Here is a 16,157-nt window from a genome sequence, read left to right as displayed (position 1 = left end):
TTTGCGTGTGACTGAGTGTGACTGCCTTACCTTTCCAAAGTCTCTGACGTCAAAAAGGTCAAAGGCCTCAAACAGCTCGCTCTTCTTCATGCCGAAAATCTCGCTGCACGCTGCCAGGAAAGTCCTGATATTCTTCAGGCACAGGAACTGTGTGAAGGAGACAGAGAGGGTTCATCTGTGAGTGACTCACATGGAAATGTACAGACAGTACCACAAGCATGAATGATATGATGCATTATCGTGTGTTTCATTTTCACTTCCAAGGAGCAAAAAATGAGTGAGTGGGTTCGACTGTGCTGCTGCTGCTGTTCTGCCTGCTGGCTTCCTCTCTGGCTGTCTAATCAGGCCGCACGGCTGAGGACACTGGAGGACCACGGCTCTGAAAGATGGATGAATATGTGTTTATAGGCTCCATGAGAGCATCTTGGTTCGTTAAAATGATGTATTTCCTGTAGAAATAGGCCAATGGAGTGGTGGCTAATTAGAGAAAAAAGGGGAGAAATGCAGAGATCTTATCTAGTCCCACTGATACAGTGTGATGTCACCGCTACAGTCATGTCATTAAAACACAGATCTATGACTGCAGCTCGTACTGGACATTAAAGATTGCTCTTCATCCACAGTCCTCGCTCTGTGCATGTATTCAGGTGTGTATCTGGAGCCAATAGGAGGCATTAGCTGTGTAGTTGAGTTTTTACTACAACATTCTCACTTTGTGTTTGTGTTTAGCTGGAGGAACAGTTCAGCTTTTAAAGGACTGGAACTTGATTTGTTTAATTCAATAACTCAAACCACTGAAGCCTGATATTCACTTTCAAAACCTTTGAATAACTAAAATTTTATTACAATAACAATATAATACCACTATCACTCAAAAGGCTTTACCAGAACACCTAACTGAGATGGCACTGAACAAACTGGGCACATCTCACACATGAAACACAGTTTAACCCACTTTACAGGAGCCGCAAGAAGAAGGGCTGAGGGATTCAAACCTGTGACTCACTCCCACTGTGTTCTCTCACGGTTTCTCGCCTCCCTGTTAGTCAGGCTGAGACACAGGTGTCCTGGTGACACTGAATTTAGGAGCATGCAACATCAACATTGACTACACTGTCTGGTGCCAAGAGCTCACTGCTCCTTCGCTGCACAGCCAGAGTGACGATAATGACAGCATATGGAGAAAAACATACAGAACTTCACTGCAGGAAAGAGAACGCCTCAGCTGCAGCATGAACTTTAAGCTAATGATCTTAATGAGGATTCATCCAGAAACTCTTCATGCTTTGAACACTGCCCAGGAACACCCACAGACTGAGAATGAGAGATGAAGCCACTGCATTGGGTAAGGTTTTCTGAGGTGGTTAACTGTCTGTATGAAGAGTGCAGGGCAGCAGGCGGGAGGGAAGAGGAAGGTGTCAACATACTGCAGTTAGCCAAGATGCAGTATCTGTAACTCACGCCCATTAGCCTTCCTGTAGCTAATACAGGATGGAACAAAAGAGGATGCTGATGAAAGAGATGTTTCAGGAAGTGATGTTTTTTTTCACTGTGCACCACAGAGCTGGGAATGACTTAACCAGATGACCTCATCTGTAAATGTGTATTTGGGTTGATTATTAGACTGAAGCAGCATATCCTGTCACTTCAACATGCAAATGTCTGCAGTAGTTAACATTCACCTGTCACAAGCAGATTATTGTAATCATGAGTAACGTGGTTTCATGCAGTGAGACGCTGGTGCGAGGTCACATCACCACCAATATTGACATGCAGAGTATGGAGACAACAAAATGAGACACACAACACAAAGGCAAGGACTGGCTGTGTGGTTGTGGTCTGTGTGTTTGAGCAGTGACACATTGTGGCTGCATCAGGACGAGGAACAGGCGTTTAACAAGTGAAACTGTGACACAGAGGAGCACTCAAACTCAAACAGGACAAGAAACAGGAGTTGAAGAGGGTCTGCTGTTAAAATGGCAGCTAAACAGGCAACATGCACTAATGAGATGTCTGGAAAGTCACAGCGGTATTTGAACCATTAAAATCATCACAGGAAGAATCCAGCTGTTCTACAGTTGTGCTATGAAACCTTCATTTTCTCTCTTCTCTCCCACTCAACATGGCATTTAGTTCAGTTCCTGCATCTGCAGCACTTCTTATCTGACTTTCTCCAGAGATAAATGTTCATTTAGCAATGCTTCATCATCACCGTCTCCTTCTTCTTCTTCTTCTTTTTCTCATTGTGTAACTGGCTTACAGGAAGTTGATTTCATTGGTTGTTTCCTGTTCCTTAAAAAGAGCAGCGTTCTGCCATGCTGGTAACATGGAGTCTGGACTCAGAGGCCCGACTGTAATCATCTTAGACAACCTGTGAGCATCACCTTGAAAAACAAAGAGCTGAGGAGAAAAAGCTCAGCAGCCAAACTTCTTCTGTTATTCACAACACACCTTCACCTTCTTGGTGATCAGATTTGTCTGCACAGCACATGTCCATGCATCAAATATGAAATGCTTCACCATTCTAATTGAATTAGGCTTTACAGATGGCTTCACAAGAGAAAAGCCCCCGGCCAGGGAGCTCCAGATAAGAGGCAGTGTAAAGCAGCGAGCGAGCAGCGAGTGAATAATATTGAATGTTTACACTTGTACACATCACTTTCTTTTATCACACAAGCACATCTTGTCTGCCTGGAGTCCCACAGAACCTCAGTATATTATCTGAGGGAAGCAGCTTCACACAGCACATATGAAAGACAGTGTCTCTGCTGCGCTGAGCCGAAGACAGCAGAGGGGGGATTGCATTAACCAGAGTGAAGCAGCACTAACTGCTCCACTGTCAGCCTCTCTCCTGCACCGATGACTCTCTGAGGCTCAGGAAGTCAATGGTCTAATGAGTGTGAGTTTGTGTGTGTTCACTGTCGTTGTATATGCACAAGCTGAGTTAATTACAGTCCACTACAATTAAAAGTAAGATGTATGTCAAACTATTTTTTTTAATGTACATGTGTTAGGTAATAAAAAATGTTTACTGCTGACTAGAGCTGCAATGATTAGCCAATAAAATCAACAACGTTTATTATGAAAATTTGTCAACGCTGAATCGTACTGTCGACGCATCGTATTATAAGCAACCTCAGAGGACTTAAATGATATTGTCTTATTGTCTTTGGCTATGCCAAACATTGTTTAAAACACTGTCTCTGTCTACTCCACACAAATGTTCAATAACTGCAGTGCACTACAGGAAGTGCTGGGGGCAGTCGGCTCAACTGTCTACACCGGCTGCTTCCTGAATCTGAAGCAATGAAGAAGAATGAATGAAAGCTGGCGCAACCAATTGCGAAGTGTGAAGTGAAGGTGAGGCCCAAACTTTCAGAAGTGTGGGAACATTTTAGTGAAAGTGCAGCAACAAAACAGGTCGAATGCAGAGCTGGCGTATCATGGCAGCACGATGGTGATGCATGAGCACCTCAAATGCGAGCACCCTGGAGCTGTGACGCCTAACGTTACTGTGGATGGTTACGTTTTACCAAGGAGCTATTTATAGTTTTTGTTTACCTTTCAGAAAAGAAGGTCTCAAGGATGACATTAACTACTTGAATGATATGTCATGTCAGCTAATGTGTTAGGATGTGTTCACACTTCCGAGAGCATCTTTTATTGCATGAGCTTGAACATGAGCTAATTTTGAGGAAATGTAGGCTAGCACGCTAGCTTAGTTAGTAAGAGTTGCCATGCACTGGAGCCCATGATAGGAGCCGCGCCCACAGGAAGCACAGATGGTGGGCGTGACTGAAATAATCCTTGATAATAATCGAAAAATAATCGACAGAAAAATAATCGACAGATTAGTCGACTACCAAAATAATCGTTAGTTGCAGCCCTACTGCTGACTGCTTCTACAGAGAGCACCTTTAGAGTTATAGTCGGAAACTTCTCCTCATTAAATGTCTAAAAACAACCAGACCTCTGTTCTACATGTTGAGTTGTGTTCTTACATCATCACAAATGTTTCCATCAATTCTCAAACAGAGAAATCTGTGATTTTAATCATGCTAACACTTCCATTTCATTGGTCGCCTGTCAGTGACATCATATCCTCCATGTGCTCATCTGTCAGTGTTGTGTTTGTCTGACAGATGCACAAATTGACTTTTATCCAGTTTGAAGTCACATTTTTAAGATTCACTTAGAGATTTAGTAAAGATTTTAGTCATCGCACGTCTGGATCTGAAGTTATCAGAAAAAAAACAGCCAGGCTAATGGCAGCTCAGGTCCATGCCCAGAGTTGCCATGTGTCCAAGGAAGAGCATCAGCGAAACATCCTAAACGTCTGGTTCATAAATTATCAAAGAAACAATGGTAAGGAGTCTCTGTTTCTAGCCATTCAAAGACATTGTGTCCACTGAGAAGAGTCAATGAATCACAGATTTTTAAAGTGACATTGCTTTATTCGGGGCAATTGGTGCAATGGTTAGCGCTGCAAGAAGGTTCTAGGTTCAAGCCTGGGGCCTTTCTGTGTGGAGTTTGCATGTTCTCCCCATGTCTGCATGAGTTTCCTTCAGGTACTCCGGCTTCCTCCCACAGTCCAAAGACATGTACGTTAGGGTAACTGGTGACTCTAAATTGCCCATAGCTGTGAATGTGAGTGTGAGTGGTTGTTTGTCTCTATATGTCAGCCCTGTGATAGACTGGTGTCCTGTCCAGGGTGTACCCCGCCCTCACCCAATGTCAGCTGGGATTGGCTCCAGCCCCTACACGATCCTGTATAGATATGTGGTATAGATAATGGATGGATGGATGGATGATTCAGCTGCTGGTAGAAACTTCCTGAACTTCTGCTTCATCAATTAGCACGTAGTTAGGTAGATTAGCAGTCTGACCTCCCAACCCTTCCCTAGTGTCCTGTGTCCACTGTACAGCATCCATGAAAAGTGTACCTTAAATGTGAAACTGCTTTCAGGGCTTTTAAAGGTTATAATCAGTGGGTCTGTTTGTTGTGGAGAGGAGGAGACCTCAGTGGATAATTCAGCTCCAGGTAAAAACCTCCTGAACCACTAACACAGAACAAATCCAAACCGGGAGAAGTTTACGACAATGGTGGTGAAGACAGCAACTCCCATGATCCCACGCTATTTCATAATGTCACCCAATGTTATCTTTTGTTAATATTTTGGTTGAGAGACCCCTAGCAGCAGAAGTTACATACGTTTAAAGTTTACTCACTAACTCATCATGTTTTTTCTTTGTTTAATCTGAAACTTAAGACTGAAGTGTAAAACTGAGATTGTGGTTTTAAAAGCACTTTTTTTACCTTACTTTATACGGTGAAGCTTGCTGTGTGTCAGACAGATTAAACAACAAAGACACAAGTGTTAATTAGTTTTATTTCATCTGTAGAGCTTCAGAGGTGCTGTTGGATGGATTTTGTTACCTGTGGAGAGAGCCAGAGCCAGCCCAGCCACTTTATCCCATCTGTATGCTAAGCTAAGTTTGGCTAAACTAACCGGCAACTAGCTTCATGTTAGTATGTAGACAGCAACCTGACCAATCTTATAAAGCTGAAGTGTTGCATGTTGACAAAAAGAAAACAGTTTCATCCACAGAGAAAGACCATCAGATGTGGTTGGAAGCTCTGGGAAAAGCAGGTAGTAGAACATTAACTTCAGATTTTTTTTGTAAAAAAAGCCTAAACTATGCTGAACTTAAACCTAGTTATTTTCTTTTCATAGATGCAAGAAGGAGAGAGCGAATATGTCATCTGGTAATTAACAAGCTGAAGATATGTCTGAGGTAATTAATGTCACCATTACATAGTCTGTTCACTGGCATCGACAAGTGTAAAATATCCCACTCAGTACATATCCTGTTCACAATCCTTATCACAAATGTAGATTTAAGTTATGTGTGTATGAAAAAATGAATATTGGCTAATTATACCGTAAATGTGAGCTGCAGGAAATTTGTCAATCAATGGATCAATTAATCAGCAAGTATCTGATTAATCAAATAATCATCACATGTGGTTGTAAACTGAATATCTGTGAGTTTTATACTGTTGGTTTGACTGTTGGTTGGAAATTATAACAGGCATTTCCCTATTTTATGATGTTTTATAGATAAAACTAATAATCTATTAATTGAGAAATAATCAACCCATAATTCAATAATGAAAATGATCATCAGCTGCAGCTCTACAGTAAATGTACAAAGTGAAACTCAATCAAATCCACAGCAAATATAACCAGTAACGTCAGTGTTCCTATTTCTGCATTTGAGTGAAACCTGCAAATAACTTCATTGTGTAGAATAAGGAATTAAGGAGAGTGTATGCTGCACCATCCCAGCAGGAAGCTCCAAACACACACAGACTCAGTTTAGATAAAACTTCATATTTTATACAAGGACACTGCGTGCAAGATTTAAACTCCCACCACTTCATCTCTAAGACCAACCATCTGGAATGTATGGCAAAAAAAATACTCCCTTAAGACAGGCACTGCTGTGCCTTTTGATATGAGCCAGGTCGTGCTCTGTATCCACAATAAGTATCAAGTATCCTAGTCAAAGCTCCATAGCAACAAGCTGGAGCCTTTTATGACCCCCTTGCGTACTGTGGAGCTTAATGAAATCCTATTCTTGTTCTCTTGTAGATCTACGCAGTGAAACACAGCCCGAGCTTGGCTGTGTCAAGGCGTAAACCTTCTGAGCACCAATTAATGGCAATCAAATGGATGAGTCTCTCACAGAGGGTCTGTCTGTCTGTCTGAGGTGCTTACTCAGAGCAGTGTGGGAGAGCATGCAGAAACAATGTAAAGGCGAAAACGCTAATATATGTCTGTCAGTTTTAACCCCTGCTGGTTTACACCACTGAGATATTTTGTCTGGTGTAAATGACATCATGTGCACAGACCAAGTCATAACCAGTGGGTGACATATTGCATCCAAGAGATCAGGTCACATCTATGTCATGTTGGAGCCTTTGTCAGCTGTGGAACCAGGAAACGGGAGGTGGAACGTAGGCGAAGGTCTGCTGACGCTGACAAAACCGATACTCTCTGTCAGTCAGTGGTTGGGGTCATCACAGCGGAAGCCGGGCCAGACAGTGTACTTGTATCAATGACAAACTGTCAACACAACACAGTGGTCAGCAGCTTTACATACTGTAGTAACCAGTCACTTTTTCCAGTCACATACATGACTCTGACTAGCCCCTGCTAGTAAGTGACAACCTCTTTACCACCTCTTATCCTGACACATTTCCTGTTTTTTGGCTCATTGGATCACAGGGATTTGGATCACTGTGCTCCACACTAATCAACATTTTTATATTAACAAGGGAAATAAAACCAAATGTGATGTGAAAGAACCCACAGAATATTATCACCAGTCCTTTCAGCTCACCGCGCATCCTTGCCTCTTTTAGCCTCTTGTCATTGTTTTGGATTTTGGGACAGTAACTTCCGCTCTCAACCTTAGTGGTTTAGTCCCAGGGTCCACTCAGTACACTGCTCAGCAGCAAACAATGGACGGACAAAGTCAGAGAGCACCAGACATTTCCCTCAGAAGCTGGTGGAGCCCAAACACAGAGCTAAGAGAGAAAGAACACTGGACTACCAGCTGACTAAAAACACAGCACCTTGTGAATGTTAATGTTGCTCCATGTCTGCTGCACGCATGACAACATGTCAGTATTGTGTTTGCTGCTTTTTGCCCTGCCCCTCAGTGCCCAGTAAAATCTATTAAAGCAGGATCAAAAGGCAAATTCTCTGTCTTCCTGCAGGACTACAAGCACAACCTGATGTGTCTCAGTGCATGAAGATGACACAGGAGTTTTACATTTCCAGGAAAAAGAAAGAAAGAAAACAACAATACAGTGGTTCCAGATGACAAACGGTTCTCTTGTGCTAACTTGTATAATTCTAGTTTCAAATGAGATGTGTCGTGTCACTGAGCCAAAATCCCAAATAAAACTGTCAAACCAGTTCCCAGCACATGATAAAACAGTCAGTCGTTATTTTTGCACTTTGGATTTTGTACAAATTAAACAAAAAAAATATAATGTGGACAGAGCCGGGTTAGCTCAGCTACGCTAACCAGCTGCTGGGTGTAGCCTCCTATTTAGGAGACAGATATCACAGCCGTATTGTTCTCATCGACCTCGCCACCAAACAGTGTGTGACTATTCCCTCAAATGTTATACAACAAACAGGGCCACGTCCACAACAGTTATGTGTTAGACCTGTATCGTCTCATGAAGGTAAAGTACCATCAAAAACTTCAAGACAGTCTTCCCTGTTGCTGGTTCTGTTGTGACAATAACAATCAGACGACCGCTGAATCTCTTCCTCTTCCTCATCTCTGCATTGGCAAACAACAAAAGTGTATCACAGGCACCTGGTAAGAAAACAGACACAGCCTGCTTCTCTCAGTCCGACATGAATGAAGGGAAAAAAAACAAACTGAGCAGCTCTGCTAACATTTCAAATGAAAACTCCCGACAACTGACCACATCTGCGCAGCCACACTGCTCACTTTCTCTCATGTAATGACAATAAGGCCATAAGGGAAGACTCTGCTCCCTCCACCCCCACCCGTCCACCTCTGTACCTCCCCCACAACACCAATAAGTGTCTCTACAACCATTTTCCATTAAATCCTGGTTTTAACCCCAGTGACCCCCAGATATACACAAAGCTTACTCCACCCCCCACTAGACAAAGGAATTGAATTAGTGTTACTGTGTGAGATATGAATCCTCCTGGAACAGCAACACAGATGATGTGGTTTCCACTCAGAAGAAGCTTTATTAGAGGTGTAGGAGGTGAGGGGGGTGTAGAGTCCTAGTGACTGGAGGGGTGAACATCACATAAACTGAGTGATAAACTAAATGCAGATGCATGAGTGAATACAAAAACACTGAAGCATGAGTGTGAGCAGCATCCTCCCCTTCCTCCTCCTCTTCCTCCTCCTGAAAGATTGTGTTTAAAACCGTATGAATAATGCTCTGCTGTGCTGCTTATCTGACTTGTGTGTGTGTGTGTCTGTCTGTGTGTGTGTCTGTCTGTGTGTGTGTGTGTGTGTGTGTGTGTCTGTGTGTGTGTGCCCATTCAGATGTCAGCTTTATATAATGTGGGGTTTTCAAGGCTGTGCTTCGATATTTGAGCTGATAAACTGTAAGTTTTTCCATTTTCTTGCTATAAAGAATTCGCAGATCTTTATGCCAGGCAAGTAGAGCCTCCCGGTGCGCTGTCAATCTGTATATAATAATGCCAACTGTATGAGCCTATACATGCTCCTATCCCAACACTCTTTGTAGGGTTTCTTACTCTTTCATTCTCTGTCTCCATTACACAAATAAGAACATCTAGTCATTTATCACTTCCACCTTGAGTCGCTCAGAACAGAACACCTTATACATAACTGTCCCTGCTGGATAATAAGTTGCAGCAGGCATTTTTTATACACACAATCTGGGTCCTCACACATGCACAAAAATACATATCTCCAATGCACACACAGGTCCATCAGTGTTTACCTGGGCAGTATGGAGAGGTCTTAGGAAGTCTTACATTCAGTTTTCTGCAGAGTCTGAAACAGTGAACCAGACAGTAAAAGGTTGCACACACACTGCTACTGGCTAGGACCACGGCCGCAGGTTGGTATCGTGGACACATGTAAAGCTCTTGACTGCTGACTGTCTTCCACAAAGCATGGTGACTTTTCCAACAAGCTAATAAAAAGGGCAAGACTGCAGTTATCATTTGTTCATGTTATAGTTTTTATAATTACACTGTATGCTAAGGCCTTCTCTGATAAAATGCTACTCATGATGACAATGATAATTTTCCAGTGAACATTATTGACTGTCTCAGAGCTTTCAGAGCACTCAGTGGTGATTAACTGAACCCTCCACGCCAGAGCTGAGTAACGTAATAAACATCGACTGCAGGGCATTCTCCACCACTGAATATCACCTAATAAAATCAGCATATACATTATCTTTACTCTAATGTGCACTGGAGCAGGGCCTTTACTGGTTGGCTGTGGCTCAGGCATGTTTCCTTGGTGACAGAATGAAAGGTCAATGCTCTCTGTGCACGTGTACATGCACGAGCAAGGTGCAACACAATCTTGTCTGTAGAAATATCTGCGTCCATGTCAGCGTACATGAAGCAGCACATGAATATGCATGTCATCATGATGACACGGCGGAACTGGCCAGTGCGGGAGGCTGCGGTGCTCACGCCAACGTGTCATGCATGCCTGCAATAACGTGGTGTTTGCACACTGACAGGTTCAGTTCTCTCTGCAAAACCAATCAGCGAGGGCAGCCACGCCACAGCAGCACAGGGGTAGTCATCAGGGGACTCACAGGCTGTGTCCGAACACTCACACACTGCAGAGTGTGTTTGTTATGTGCAATTTTAGTGAGCAAATTTGAAGTGAAGGTATGAAGTATGGTAACTGCTCAGATCTGGCCCATAATTTCTGTGCCTTATTGTTGCCATAGAAACAACCCAGGAGGGAACATTTTCTACATGAGACAATAAACAACAAAAACAAAATCCTGCTGCAATGTAAATGTTTTATTTTGATGTAATAAATGATTCCTTATCAAGGTCACATCCACTTTCATTATGAACATTTTACAGAGAAGTGCTACAGACTGCTTTCTGCTACACGGTAGTCAGCTCCACAAAAAGTCGTACTTCAGATATTGATTAGTTTCACTGTGTTATAAAACAAAGCACAGACTACAGTGTAGTCTTTTAAAACCCTGATAAAATAGCCTGAAAATGTCAAATAAAAAGTGTTGAATCAGTGTTTGGTTCTGTGCTGATTCTGGACTTCATTTCTTTCACTGTTCCACTAATACAGTGTGCAGACTGTTACACTTCTAACACCTAGCCTGATTCACACCTGGAAGGACAGCTCTGTAGTTAACTACAAGATGAAGGAAGATCTGATAATAAGAAAATAAGACTCAAGAGGCCAAAAAGTAAGTTTAGGAGGAAAACATCAGTGTTTCCATATCCAGTGTGAATATGGACGAAGGAATGAAAAAATGAGTGTGCACGCAAACACTCAACACACACACACACAGACACACACACACACACACACACACACACACACACACACACACACACACATACACACACACACACACACTTTATGCGATTACATGTCACTTGTCTTTGACCTTATTCTGGTTTATTATCAAATACTTTAAATTTCAGTGACTTCATTTTTTTTTACACTTTAACACTGATCTGAAACCAAACTCTGCCCATTAAATTTGCCCTGAAATATGATAATAACGTGAGATTTCTTACTTTTTTTACACTGAATCAGAATCTGTTATAGTTGCTGGTTTAAAGTCCTGCTGCCTGAGTCCACAGGACTTAGAGAGGGAACGTCTTGATTTACTAGTGGCTTGTGCAGAATCAGTTCTCTCAGTCTTTCTTATTCTCCCACGCTCGCTCTTTCTAACTTTTGTCTTTGTGAGTGAAGAGCGGAGCCTTTGAAGCCTGCTGCATGGAGAGTTCACTGTGTGAAACCAGCTTTTCTCTTCACTGTCTCACATCACACAACTTTGGTCTCTGCTTGATAAAATATACATAAATACCATGTATAATGTATAATAGTAATCTCTACGTGTACTGTATGTACAAGTGTAATACACTCACAGAGGTCTCATTCAGGTCAAATGTCACCTGCTGCAAACCTGAGAAACCACATCATTAAAAATCATCCTCTCTCCATCACTTTCTCTATTGTTCAGAATCTAAATAACAAACAGTAGTGAAGGTTGTGTAACATCTTCACTGTGATGTTTCCGGCGTCTTGACAAGTTTTCCATCATGTGGCTTCAAATAGGTATAATAAATCAATCACATCATGTGGTTCTCTTTACATTACCGTATCACATTAAAACAAACACATAATTCACTGATCACTGTGTTAATGGCATCTTCATGAATTTCTCTGTATTGACATACTCTGTTGCTGTGCCTGACACTTAACCCTCCTTAAAATTAGACCAGACTCATGCTCTGTCTCTCCCTCACTTTCACTTTCAAAAATGAAGAAGGGACATTTAAGTCTCTGAAGGCGGCTCTATGAAGAGCAAAGTGGGTTTTTTACTGCGTGAAGAGAGAGCGGCTTTTCTCTTCATTGTGTGTAACATCTCAGTGCTTTGGTCTGAGCTTGATCAAGCGCGTGTTTAGTTTCACTTCCTTCCTCTATTCCATTTCCTGATTTCCTGTGCATGTCGAGGCTCACAGCCGGTCTGTGAGAGAAGTTTCATTCTCATTCTGAATCTGCAGCTTGTAGTCCTGAGCGATGGAAAACAAGGCCACCGAAGCCTGAGCAAGTGTTTAAGTTATCAAGATTTCCTTCAATTCATAATAAAACTGAGCCCAACACAAGCTCCCTTTTACATGTTTGAGCAGCTGTATTTTGTATTTTTTTAAACTGTAGTTTTTAATGAGAGCATCAGTGGCTGCACATTGCTTCATTCTTCCACACTCTGCTCGCTTGCTAGCTAGTTTGTAGTTAGCACACCCCTTTGCTAGCAGCATCAGAGAGAAAAAACACCCATTCAAGGAAGTAAATGTTCCCACGAGCAGAGTTTCAAAGACATGTGCAGTCAAGTGTTTGAAGGAACAGAAGGATGGAAGCGGTTCATGCTTGATGTTGGACGAGCGGTTCATAGTTCCTCCTCATGTTAAACCCAAAGACAAACTCTGATTTTGTGCTGTTTTCTCTGATAGAAAAGCAAAATGCAGCAGCTGTTGTGGTCGAGCTGCGTCTAGACTAAGTAAGTGTTCATTACAGGCCTGTAAAACACCGAGGGTCACATGTTTTAACTGGAACTTTTAGCTCTTCATCTTAAACCTTGTAAACCTCACAATTTCATGCATGAAATGCATTCAAACATGGGCTGTCCAATCTTCTAATAATGGCTCATTGTACTTCATTGCATCATTCTTCATCTTTCACCAGAGGGATGGCTGCAGCGCAGATCAATTCATTTCATCAGTAAATAGACTAATCCCAGCGACCTCATCTTATCATTTTACTGCTTTTTCTTCCTGCATACAAATGGGAGTCCATTCCGAAACAGAAGAGTCCAACTCCACATACAAATCACCAGCACATTTATTGTTGCAGACTGAGAAACAGCCAACCTCACACATGAAGCCTCCAGAGCTTCTGATGCATTGTGCTTTAATTACGCAGCTAACCGCCGCACGGCAGGCTAACCCTCCAGGGCCCTTCATGTCCTCAGAGACTGGAGACAGGCTCTTTGTAGCCCTGTCCCTGCACTGCCTTTGTCTCTCCACCTCACAGTCCCGTGGGTGAGGCCACAGTGGCGTCCCATGTGTTAACACTGGCCAATGATAAAGTAGCTGCCACAGCCCTCATGAATTATGCAGGGGAGGGATGCAACTCCACCCTCAGTTATGTAAATTTAACTTTGGGGGAGACAGAGGGAGGAAAATTGCTGGTGGGGGGGGGGATCTGACATCCAGCAGTAATGGGAGGTGGTATCCAGCGTCACGTGGTGTGAATGTGTGTGAGGGGGGAAGTCAAGTGGTAAATATTCAAAGTAATCTCCACAAATTAATACATCTGCATTTAGAAATGATTTATCACACCAGTAACTGAACTGAGACACAGGTCTTGAGTGTGCATAACTGCTGTTATAAACAGAGTCTAGTATTTTCCCCAGTAAAATCCTCTGGTGAAGAGGAAGTGATGCACTTTACATCTCAATTGAAAAAGATCAAGTACAGAACCTGGTTTTCATGAATCAGTGAACAATCTCAAAATTTCCCCAGATAAATACTATTTAATAGTCAGATGACTCAATGGAAATGCAGTTCAAAAAAATTCCATTTTAAAAGCCAATAGCACTAGAAGTAGTGCTTGTGTACAGCATATGCTCACATGCGCTTTGTATGATGTTGCGCCTGATTCAACTGATGCCTGTGAATATGGTTTCATCACTGGCTCAGTGTGAGTACATCTTCCATCCAAGCATAACACTAACTCTGCCTATAAATAACCCGGTCTGGGCCAGGCCAGGCTCTGAGCATATGTAAGGTTCACCAGCCTTCTACACACGGGAGCTCCGCTTTATGTCCTTATGTCATGGCTGACAGTAAACACTGAACTATTGATGTCTCTCTATCAGTAATTGTATTGGTTCTAGCATAACCTCTAACAGTAAATGGACTGATCAGCTCCTCTTACAGCCCCAATCTAGTTTTCTCTGAAGTCTCCGAGTAAACAGATCCTCAGACAGTTGATTTCCACATTAGAATCCTCCATGCTTTCTCGAAATTGTCCACTTGACCTGCGTGCTCAAGTCGAACAGTGGATACCCAGTTGGACTGTGAAAGAGCAGTAACAGCATATCATATTGACCGTGCCACTGTGACAGTGAGTTTGGAGTGTTTTTCCAGGAAAGCAGCCTCACCCCCCTCTCCATCAGTGGTACTGTACAACACAGGACTGATGTTCAAGGCTTAATCACCCATTACAGAGTAATATACTGTAGTCTGTTTGTGTGTGTGTGTGTCACTGATACAGTCTAATTACTCTAAAGCAGGTCTGAAGGCTCAGGAGGTGAGTGTTTACCTCACTGTGTGTTGTCACAGAGCCAGACACCAGATTCACTGTTATGAAGGCGAATATTAATCTGCGTCTGACTCCGTCTGTCCTGTTATTGAAGCAGATGGCATCCGTCAAACAGGAGCCACGTGGCCACTGCTGTCTATCCCTGTCTATCTATCTATCTATCTATCTATCTATCTATCTATCCAAGTAAAACAAATATATTATTTGCTTGGCTCCTCAATGAGAATAGATTATAATAAAATACCTGAATATACATGCATGTTGTTAATCCCGTGAGTCAGATCCAGCCCATAATGAACCTTTGTCACATCACCTTCTCCACTGTATGTCTGCATCACCTATAGAGGGCAGATTCAGGAGCCCTGAGGAGGCCACAGGCCAACGGTTCAGCGTTGACCAACATTGTCTATGAATAACAGTTTCTACAAGTAACTAATACAACAAAGTGAATAATCAGAGGAAGTCAGATTTCTGTCATTTTTACTCACAATGGAACTTTTACACAACACTACGTTGGTCCAGTTCTGTTGCTACCAAACTCCCTCCAATTCCTGCAGTTTAATATTTCCCTGCTCACTGTCAAAAATACTTAAGTCAGAAAGCAATTATAAAGAGCTCAGCACAGTGGCAAGGAGCATCTTTATCCTTCGGCATATATGACATACAAAAACATGGACTTGAATGAATAAAATGTCCACTATTGTCGTTTGTTGACTTCTTATTTCCACAGTTATCCGCCAACAGAGCGGTGTAACCGAGATTTTAAAAAGTCGAAATTTTCCTGGAACCAAGTGCTAATTTGTTGATTATATCATACCGAATTTGATAAATGACTGTTCTCACTCGCGTTAAGATTCAGACATTTTTCTAGCATCTATGAACCTTTTATGCGAGAAGCATAAAAACTTAAAACTGGTATAATTCTAACGAGGTCTGGTTTTGCGTTCTCTCCATCGGGGCTAAGTTGTAGTTTGGCGACGAAGCGAGAAACATACGTTGTGGATGTGTACATCTGTGTCTTACCTGGGACATTTGCGGTCTGAGGTTGATTTCCTTTAGGTTGATGGACTGAGGTCTCAGGTTGTTGAGCAGATGGCACAGGAGGACTCCGTCCCGCAGGGTCTGGGCCAAGTCAAATACCTGTGCGGACTCCCATGTAACCCGGTGATTAGCTGGAAGCACCTTGCAGTTAATTAACCACAGCGCGCATTGCCTCCAGTACTCCATCATTATTGTGACTTCAGCCGGACGAGCTCTGACAGAATCTGTGTAGTTTTGTTTAGCGAGAGAAACAGCTGACGGCTCCAAAGTGCGTCTCACACTGTGTCCATGCTACATCCGCTGACGGCGAAACCCGATGAAAAGGAACAGAGAGCTGGTGGAGACACAGCGGCCGCTCCAAGGATGACAGTCCGGTGTACTGAGGCTGTGGATGGAGCGCACAATGCACTCTTCCCCTCTCTCTCTCTCTCTCTCTCTCTCTCTCTCTCTCTCACACACAC

General features: G+C 42.7%; 1 protein-coding gene and 1 long non-coding RNA gene across 2 annotated transcripts in view; one reads left to right on the top strand and one right to left on the bottom strand.

Annotated features, from left to right (window-relative positions):
• The window catches only part of LOC139625669 (guanine nucleotide exchange factor VAV3), a 92,189-nt gene extending 76,032 nt beyond the window's left edge, over positions 1-16,157 (bottom strand). Inside the window, exons 1-2 of the mRNA XM_071485841.1 lie at positions 15,679-16,157; positions 31-147 (exon numbers count right to left, since the gene is read on the bottom strand). Of these exons, the coding sequence (XP_071341942.1) occupies positions 31-147; positions 15,679-15,885 (324 nt within the window). The 5' untranslated portion in view covers positions 15,886-16,157. The remainder of the gene's footprint in view (positions 1-30; positions 148-15,678) is intronic.
• LOC139625671 (uncharacterized) lies at positions 4,811-10,242 on the top strand. The gene is made up of 3 exons (XR_011691959.1): positions 4,811-5,651; positions 5,736-5,796; positions 6,657-10,242. It is a non-coding gene; the product is annotated as an uncharacterized lncRNA (long non-coding RNA).

This window comes from Trachinotus anak, unplaced genomic scaffold, assembly GCF_046630095.1.
Source record: "Trachinotus anak isolate AG129_WGS33_773 ecotype Australia unplaced genomic scaffold, CSIRO_AGI_Tana_v1 ptg000009l, whole genome shotgun sequence".
Lineage (NCBI taxonomy): Eukaryota > Metazoa > Chordata > Actinopteri > Carangiformes > Carangidae > Trachinotus > Trachinotus anak.
The sequence above is the reverse complement of the archived record's forward strand: the minus strand, read 5'-3'. Positions and strand labels throughout refer to the sequence as shown.